The sequence below is a fragment of the Mastomys coucha genome, unplaced genomic scaffold, assembly GCF_008632895.1.
Source record: "Mastomys coucha isolate ucsf_1 unplaced genomic scaffold, UCSF_Mcou_1 pScaffold13, whole genome shotgun sequence".
Taxonomy (NCBI): Eukaryota; Metazoa; Chordata; class Mammalia; order Rodentia; family Muridae; genus Mastomys; species Mastomys coucha.
The window spans coordinates 75,846,492-75,856,468 of record NW_022196895.1 but is presented as its reverse complement, the minus strand read 5'-3'; the positions used below and the strand labels follow the sequence as shown (position 1 = coordinate 75,856,468).

Below are 9,977 nucleotides of genomic sequence, written 5' to 3'. Positions count from 1 at the left end.
CCCAGTTACCTGGACCCCACACACAGTTACTCCAGTAGGAACCCCATAAGGAGGGTGAGAGGAAGGCTCTGAGCGATCTAGAGGTGTGAGAAGGGAGCAGGAGAATGCGTGGGCCCCGCCCAGAGTTCATAGATATGGGAAGTCGACAGCACTCCAGGAAGCAGATGTCACTTTCCCATCTCACTTCTCACAGGTGGAGCCTGTGAGAAGGACCTGAGGTCTTCTGACAGATGGGCTCACTCTGAAAAGGCCAGCCTTGTGAGGGCCATGCTGCTTTTCACATCAGAGGAAGAATAATGAGGAGGAAAAAGAAATAATACTGCCAGGCTGCCAGGCCTTCACACACTGAAGGGGAAGCTGTCTGAACTGTGGGAGGGGCTGATGCGGCCCCACCTGGGACACAACCCGAGCTCCTGCCCACTCCAGGTTCAACTGCTCCATGCTGAGGGGCATGCCTCACTCAAGATAGCCTCTACTGGGACCTCAGAGTCCCCACTCCACAGCCAGGAAGGATAAAAACATTAGAGTCCTTCGTGATAGGTAACAAGGCCCACGCACAGGCGTACCAGCTCTCTGTCCTTGGTGATAGGTAACAAGGCCCACACACAGGCGTACCAGCTCTCCAGAGCCTCCGCCCTCTGCCTGCCTGCCCTTGTGAGAGAGGCTCTGAGCTGGGGTCACCGTGGCATGGCCGAGAACCAGCCCTGGGGCCCTTGTAGTCTGGTGGAGATGAGTCACAAGCCATTCTAAGAACCCGCAGTAGGTAACATCCAGGGAAAAGAAGAGGACAGACGAGTAGACGAAAACATGAACTAACTAGAGCAGATTGAAACTGCCTTTCTGAGAGGACAGTGTCAATAGGTGGATGCTTCCAGTGGTGTGATGAGCAGAGTTCCATCAGCAGGGGTAGTGGATGCAGGACTAACTGTGGCTACCACAGAGGGCAAAGAAGAGATAAGAGTGGCACTGTATGCTGCAGGGAGCACGAGGGTCCTGGTTCCAGATGTCTGCTGATCACTGTGAGGGAGGGACTGCTCTGCTTCTCTCAGCAGCAGCAGCAACAGCATGCGGGCTCTGCTACAATACAGGTGCCAGCATGTTCTGATTTTGTACCAGGGAACCGGACTAAAGTGAGGCCCAGTGCCTCCTCCTGTTCCCCCATAACCACAAATAAGAATAATGGAAATCAACAGGCCACAGACTGTCCACTGGCATGCTATGTGTTATTCACAGTCACTTGAGTAATGCCATGTCACCTCCACTCTGCAAACAGTGACACTAAGGTGCAGGGAACAGACGGCCTAGCCAACGGTTCTGAGCCTCACAGCCAACTCCACACCTCGGCTCTCCATTTCCTCACTCAGCAGCACCTTACAGCAGCTTGCTCTGGGTCTTTTGATGAAAAGCCACGAGAAGGAGCTGAGATCACGTGACAGATGTGCCCACCCGGAAAAGGCCAGACTTGTAAGTGCCACGCTGCTTCCCAGGACACAGCAAGAAAGAAAACTAGCTCATACCAAAGGATGCTGGGAGCACACACCTGTGCCGCAGCCCTTGACAGCAGGCATGGTCGTCTGCAGCATGGCTTTCCCGGGCTCTACCGACTCCCCAGTCTGCGCACATACACAGTGGTCCACCACTCAGAAAGGAAAGACGCCCTTCTCCTAGCCAGCGCTCACAATGTTCAAAGTAGGCCCGCCCCAGGCAAAGGGCAAGGATTAATAAACTGATTATAAAAATCTTCTTTTTCTATTTCTAAGCTTCCCTTGCAGCTAGCTCTTCCTTTAGCATCATATTTTTAACGACAAGCCTGTGCCTAGCTTAGACATGAGGAGAAAGAAATCTGAAGTGCATTTCTGAGAGGAAGGCGGGGTGAGCTCATAGGAGACCAGGCTGTCCTGAGAGGAAGGCAGGGTGAGCTCACAGGAGACCAGGCTGCCCTGAGAGGAAGGCGAAGTGAGCTCATAGGAGACCAGGCTGCCCTGAGAGGAAGGCAGAGTGAGTTCACAGGAGACCAGGCTGCCCTGAGAGGAAGGCAGGGTGAGTTCACAGAAGACCAGGCTGCCCTGAGAGGAAGGCAGGGTGAGTTCACAGGAGACCAGGCAGGGTGAGTTCACAGGAGACCAGGCTGCCCTCCCGGCCCCAACCCTCCCGCCTCCAACCACCAAGCTGCCTACCTCAGTCATTTGTTTCAAGACAAAACAGCGTTTACTCATAATGCTAGGATTTTAGAGGTTAAAGTTAGCCAAAGTTATAATTTAAAGTTAACATTTCCCCTAGTTTTACAAAGATGCGAAAAGTACGTATGTACTAAGGGCCCTCAACTTTAGTTCTTAGGATGACAAATGCCTCTTTGTTACCGAAATTCACTTGCCTCTAGTTAAATACCAAAAATATCAGCATTATTTAGTCTTTATAAAAGACTGAAAAGTATTTGTGTTATTCCTCCTACATCTTTAAAGGGCAGAGGTCAATGCTATGTAAGGTGAAAAAGGCAGTGTAGCCACATCTAAGACCTTTAAACAAATTAGTATTGACCTGAAAATTAATTTTAAAGTCTGCTACTACAATAAGCCAGAAAATTGAATCTCAGAGCCCCATACCAACAGAGAGCTAAAAGCTCTATTTTTTTCCTCAAGTGATTGCTATGGCGCAGAACACACGGCTTCCACATACCTCGCTTCTGGATGAAGACTCGAAGCAAGGGGTTTGCACTTGAGACCGCCTTGCAGAAGTTGTCATCATTGTTGATGGGCAGCAGGTCCCCATGCACATCGGCATAGCCGATGGTCACTTCGGTGTTAGAGATGTGGTGGGTGTGCACCACCAGCTGGTAGAAATCTTCAAACTTCCCAGGCTTGTGGCGGTCCAAGGAGAACCTTCGGAATTCGGCACCAAACTACAAGGCAAGAGACGAGGGGAGTGAATTCTGGGAAGAGACGGTGAGAAGGCACAGTGGGCTCATGGAACAACGTGGTAACCAAGTCCCCAGGAGGCCTCGGACAGCCCCACACTGCAGTCTTGGGACTGAGCAAGTCGAATACTATTTAAAATATATAAAGTGTATTTTTAATTTTTTTTGTTTTAAAGTTTTAGGTTTTCAGATGGCTTTTGCTTTGATTAATCTTCCCAATGTTCCCTACCCTTCCCTGCTTAAGCCTTTTCACTCACAGACTCGAGTATCAATTACCTATGTAGTACTTCCTGTCTTCCTTTAGGCACCCCCCACCATGGCCTCTTATTAGTTTTCTGGCTTCTACAGTAACTCCAACTTAACAGAAGCGAGGATCTACACACAAGAGACAAGAGAAAGATGCTGTGCAGGCTGCGGGAGGGGAATGACATTAACTGGGAACCTTACAAACTGTGACACCAACCTGCCACACAAATGTGACCACTTGTGCAATCGTGACCCTATTGTTAGGGGGTAACCAATCGTTTTTGATTGGATGTAGTGCCTACACCCTAGGAGAGAGTCCATGCTGGGTACTGAAGCCTGGTCAAAAACCTGTGGCAGGGGAAACCAAAGGCCGCACGCAGGGAACTGAACACCGCCGTTTAGCCAAACTGGCAACACAGCGAGCGAGCTCCCTTCTAAATATTTATGTTTATAACCACAAATGCTACTCTAAGCCTCAACCAGACGAGGTTCTCTTTCCAGTTGAGTCGTGGTGAATGAAGAAGCTCGTGGCGTTGATCACGGTTGCACACGAGATAAGGGGTCGAGAATAAGTGACTTATGAGCGCTTACCCCTAAACAAGGCATGCGTACAAAAGCTTGGAGAGAGCACTGTGGAGAGCGGGCAGAAGGAACGGAATTGCTGGAAGACAGGGACTGTGGAGCGCTAGCTGTGGCCAACACTCGGCCATTGCAGTCGTGAATGCATAGTGCTTGCAGAAGCCGGCCTCGGGTCTGCACCAGAATAGGCCCTTCAGCAGGCAGTCAGACAAGGATGAGAGGGGGAGGTCAGGGGGCCTTACCCCTCACGGCTGAACTATTTGATATACATAGATCCAGGGAGAGGGGAGTCATTGCCTTCTAACTAAATGGGTCACAAAACAAACCCGAAAGTCACTAATCTTGGAAGAGGACTGGCAGGGAGGAGGGAGAAGCATGATGGGTATGGGAGAGGTAAGAGACGTGTGTGTGTGTGTGTGTGTGTGTGTGTGTGTGTGTGTGTGGAGCAGTCGGAATCAGAATGCATTCTATATAGGTATGAAACTGTAAAAACAACAAAAATATCTTTGGGAACTTAGACAGAAAGGAACAACAGGGAGAAATAAAAAAGAATCAACTTCCTTTCAAAAGAGCGGTAAGCTGCCTGCCACCTCTGCGCAGTAACTGGCAGCTCCACACACTCAAAGGCTCTGAGACCCACTTATTTTCTGTGGACCCTGGCCCTGACCTGGTTGCCCTGGGAGTTGCTCCCAGAGCTTATGCCTCTCTCCAGAAGAACCCAGCCTACACTACAGCCTATGGGTCACTCTTGAGGTCTATAAGGATTAGGGCCACGGTCAGTCTGACCTAGAGTCTTAACTCAGACTAGTCTTCAGTGTAATTAAGAGGTAAACAATGGGGCTCAAAAGTCCCCAGGGTAAATGTTAAATGTTACAGGAGAATTGCCAGTTCAGCATCTGGACATTAGACTGGACAAGCCCTCTCAAGTCACTGGGGGTTTGTGTCAGAAACCACCTGCAACGCTCTCAGGTTTGGGGCTGTATCCCAGGAATTTGTGTTTTTAAGAAAACTTCCCAGAAATAACCAATGTTAGTGTCTGGGGCCACATACAGAGGACCAGTTGCTCAAGGAAAGAACTTGCAGAGATCTGTGTGAAGACAAACTTGCCTGAAAAGCATTGCTGTTCCCACTTCTTGCAGGTTACACAAAGCAAAGCCAATCTCTTACCTACCTCCCCTGCCCAGGACGCACAACAAAGGAACAATTCAAAATGTTGGCCAAACGCTATATTCAGTGGCTAGTCAGAAGTCTACTGTCCCCGCCCACACAGTCGGGAAGAAGCGTGACCCAAGCATTAGTATCTGGCTAGTCACATTCATGCCTGCCTGGCCCTGGAAGGGGTTCTGGTCCTCTTTGCTGCTGTCAGAGGTGAAGATCTTTTACCCTGGCTCTCATTTCTCAGACAAGTACGGCATTTCTTCTCGTTAAGTAACCCAGACATGATGGCCATCAGCAGGCAGCTGGGCAGAGCACAGTGGTCTTCATTCAGAGGGACTGGGAGATACAAAAGATAAGGCCTACAGTCCACGTTCTATACAATTCCTTCCCAATGTTGCTATCCAATCAAATCATAACACATTTACTTCATAAGCAAGCAGTCTGCATGTCTCCCATCTGTAGCTGATTCCTGCTGAGTCTCTGAGCACACCCCTTCCTTCTCACGGAAGGCATGAAAGACCACATCGGTGAGTAATGAAACCCCAGGAGCCTCTCTCTCCTGTCCTTGTTTGGGTCTCCTCAGCAGGATGAGTCACTGCACATTCACCTGAGGAACTCCCTTCCCTCTGTGCTCATGGCACCCAGCACTGCAGACTCAGCACCCGGAAGCTCCCACACTTAACACCCAAGTTCCCAGTGAGGTTCCCACCTCAGTTTCACCTGGCAACTAGTTGGCACGCAGCTCGACGTATTCTTCACTGTCTGAACCACTCTCCCAAACGTGTGCCTTCCTGTAGCAATTTGGGAAGACAGAAGAATTCAGACTTTTCTTGGGGCGAGAAAAGCCCGGTTTGTGTTTGACTATGTGACTGGCCTGCCTCTCAGAGAGCCGGGTTGTGAGTGTTTAACGTTAGATGTTCATAGCTCCAAAGGGGATGTAAGAAATGCATTTTATCTCAAAATTAATTATTTTCCATTTAACATCAGAGTAAATAAGGGGCCTCTGAATGAAGGATTGAGTGGGTGCAACTCTCTCACGCCATAGGATTCTTGGTAAGATCACAAATTTTTCTATCTACCAAAAACTGAAAAGCTACATGGCTCTAAGGACCAGATAATACATCTTGCCTGTCAAGTGTTTACTTTCATTGGAATCAAAGACTGTTCATATTGAACTCACAGCCAACAGATTACCTAAATGGTTCTCAGGGTTGAGCTAGTCTTGACACGTGACCCAGGCAGAGGTCAAAGAGCCCTTCCCTCACCTGCTCGCCCAGAGGCCATCACTACACCTGACTCTGCTTTCACTGACAGAGCACTTGATTGGTGTGTGAGGAAAGCTCACACTGGTGTTGAAATCTATAGCAATAAAGAGCAGACAGACATTTCCCTGGCCACTGAGCAATAAGTACCTTTCATTAAAGGAAGGATTGTTATCTACCAAACATCTGTAGAATTCAATGTAGAATTTTTAAAAGGTAAATTCTATACTCCACATCAGCTAATTTTGTTTTTATTTAAAACTTTTAATTCCTTAATAACTCCATGTTTATATATAATTTTCTTTGTGAATGTGTATAATGTATCTTGATCACATCAGGCTTAGACCTTCCCTTCCACTCCTCCAGCCTCACTCCTAATCCCCCCCCCCCCCGTGTCTCCTTCTTTCTGAAGCAGTTGCCTTGCTGGGTCTATTTAGGCCAGCAAGCAAGATACTATATAATACATTTATAAAAGAAAGGGGGAGCCGGGCAGTGGTGGCGCACGCCTTTAATCCCAGCACTTGGGAAGCAGAGGCAGGCAGATTTCTGAGTTCGAGGCCAGCCTGGTCCACAGAGTGTGTTCCAGGACAGCCAGGGCTACACAGAGAAACCTTGTCTCAAAAAAACAAACCAACCAAACAAACAAACAAAACCAAAAAAAACAAAAAAAAAGAAAGGGGGCAAGCCCCTCTTTCCCACCAGCACTCAGCTCAGACAGCTGACTCCTTTTTCCTGGAGGATAAATTCTAGTCACAGGGAAAGATGTGTCCATAACCTGGGGAAGGCCTCCTTTCCGGAAATGCACTTATCAAGAAAGGAGCAAGCAGCCTGAGTCAACGTCCAGCGGCCACAGGCCATTTGCATCTTGAACCATCAACACGTGGTAGATAGGACTTCTTCTAATATGTGCAAACCCAAGTGCTCATAATAACACAAACTGTTTCTGAAGAGTGCTAGGGAATCTATTCTTATAAAACTCTCAAATGAGAGAAATAAGTATTTTTTTAAAGGAAGAATACTTGTCACTTGGAAATCCACAAGTGTGGAACGCCTTAGTTTCCACAACTTTCAGCAAAATAAGTTGTCATTCCATGATTTTGATAACTGACACACTCCATGGGTGACCTCAGTCTTTGTCTACCAGAGGATCGTAAACACTGAGGGAGGCCATCAGCTTCACCTTTTAAAGCACAGAGAGAAACTAATTGAAATACAAAATCCTTAGACCAGTAAGGAAAATACATTATCCTCAGCTGGGGATGGTGGCTCATGCCTGGGATCCTGTCACTCAGGAGATGGGGGCAGGAGGGTCACCACAAGTTCCAGGACAGCCTGGGCTATACAGTAGGACCCTGTCTCAAAAAAAAAAAAAAAGTGTAGTCTCTTAAAAGTGAACTTTATTTTGATTCCCCTTAACATATATTCAACAACAACAACTAGATGACCATATAGTTAGAAAAAAGATATATGTATAATAATATAGATCATTTCAACTAATCTACTGTCGGTCATTCATCTCACCTACCTCTCGTTCCCTCCCCTTCCCCATCTCTTGAAATGAAGAGCTTCCAGCTCAGTGGGAGGTCCTGTCTCAAGGCAATAAGCTAGACAGTGATAAAGATAGACATTCTCCTGCCTCAGCTTCCAGATGTATGCTCCCCCTCAACCATGCATACTTACAAACACACCACACATATACAAAAAGTTACAAGAAAACATATATGCACATGGAGATTAATTAAAATATGTCATACCAAAACTTACAGAATATAGTAGCTGCACACACGGGGAAACTTATAGGTCTAAAAACCAAAAGGAAACGCACTAACTTAAACATGCTTCACTAGAAACGATAAAAAAAGGTGCAAATGCAACCCAAGCAAGCAGAAAAATAAATAGGCTAGAGATAAGGGGAAGAAAGAAAGGAAGGAAGAAAGGAAGGAAGGAAGGAAGGAAGGAAGGGAGGAAGGAAGGAAGGAAACAGAAAGTTGGGTCTTTGAAAAGATCAACAAAATAGGCATATCTTTAAGAATGGAAAAAAATCCAATTATTCAAATTGTGAAGGAAATGGGGGGATATTACTGTGAATCTTTAGGAATGAGGTATTGCGAGTAGCAATGGCCACTGTGATGAGGAACCTGGATCCCTGCAGGAGATATCTGATTCTAGGACTCAGGAAACATGCGAGATGGATCTGGCCATCGCGCAACAGCAGAAAGCCAGGAAACCAAACAAGCCCCACAAACATGGAGTATGCTAGGAGACAGGAACCAACCGGGAATGGTGCCAGCGGCCAAGCAGGGACAATCTGAGCAAGAAAACAAAACAGCACAAAATAAACAGCCATGAGTCCACACTGATGTAAACAGTTGCCAGAGTAAACACTTGGTAGACAGAGCTTCCACGCAGAATACTAAAGACGTTATCTGAATAGTCACCCTCGAGGGTAGCAGGTTTCCCCACCTTTTACACATGGGCTACACATAAAGAACTTGCTCCCAAGAGTATACAGTATGGAAAGGGAGGAGAGTGATTTCATGGTGGGGGGTCTCTGGACACACTTGTCTTTGGGGGTCAGGATTAGTATCAACAATAACAAGTCACGGTGGCCAGCGTGGTATGATGCTTGGTCTGATGGATAGAAACAGCATGTTACTGCTGTGGTTTTCCCTTTCAGAGTCAGAGTCCAAGTCTAATGATGGAAAACTCAACAAACAATAAAAATGCCCAGCAAGGTACACTCTGCAAAACACTGACCCTCGGCCCTCAAAAGCAAACGGCCATCAAAACCCATCAAACCCAAGGACAGTCTGAGGAGGTACCACAATCAGAAGAGGGCATCACAAACGAGTGGAAGGCCTTTTCCTGGATGAGATCTTGGAACATTAGGTTAGAAAGAACAGCAGAGGAAAACTAAATCTAAATAAAGTATGGGCGCAGTCAATTACAATGTATCAGCATTAGCTCATTCGTTACAAAAGTAGCCATGGGAACATTACCTGTCCCAGACTGAGGAGACCAGTGTGGTCGGTATGAGAATCCCCTGGATCCTCAGGGAAATTTTTCTGTACATTTAAAACGGTTTCTAGAATGATTTAAACATTTTGATATTAGTCTATCAAGTAACAGGTCTGTCTCCTTGTGGCCTTTTCCTCTTTCCTTTGTTTTGGCTGACCCTCTCTTGTTCTCCACACCCACGTTCTTCCTCTTGTGTGTCCCCCTCTGCCCTTAGAGCCCACCTTTTCAGTTTCATGCTACATGTGATGTTACCTTCTCGACACCCTCCCGACACCATACCCCCATCCCATTTCACACTTCCTTTTCTAAGGTCTCACTGATGGAACTGAAAATATTACATGAAGTAATCCTGGCTCCGAAGGAAAAATGCCACATGTTTTCTCTCACATTGGACCTTAGCATCTAATTTTGATATGTGTGTAATTATGTGAGCTTGAATGTGGGCATAGTTCATCAACGTAAAATACATTTTTAAGAAAAGATTATATATGAATCCTATGAGTGGCCATATCCTGAATACTGGATTCTTTAGATGGTATGGACAGACTCCAAGGACGATACAAACTATAAGAACCTACTTAAAAGGAAAGAGAAACTCCAAATAACTTATAAAAAGGGTACTGAATTAATTTCTAAGATGATGCCAGGCCTAATGCCTTCTTCACTCATGAATTCTACTAAATGTCCATAGAATTTATATGAATCTCTCACACTTTTCAAAAAAGTATGATGGAACATATCTCGCCTTACTCTAACAGGCCAATTTTGTTCTGATACCAACATCAAAAAAAAAAAAAAAA

General features: G+C 46.4%; 1 protein-coding gene across 1 annotated transcript in view; it reads right to left on the bottom strand.

Moving 5' to 3' along the window:
* The window catches only part of Pard6g (par-6 family cell polarity regulator gamma), a 74,011-nt gene that overhangs the window by 41,088 nt on the left and 22,946 nt on the right, over positions 1-9,977 (bottom strand). The window contains exon 2 of the mRNA XM_031366114.1: positions 2,677-2,899. Within this exon, the coding sequence (XP_031221974.1) occupies positions 2,677-2,899 (223 nt within the window). The remainder of the gene's footprint in view (positions 1-2,676; positions 2,900-9,977) is intronic.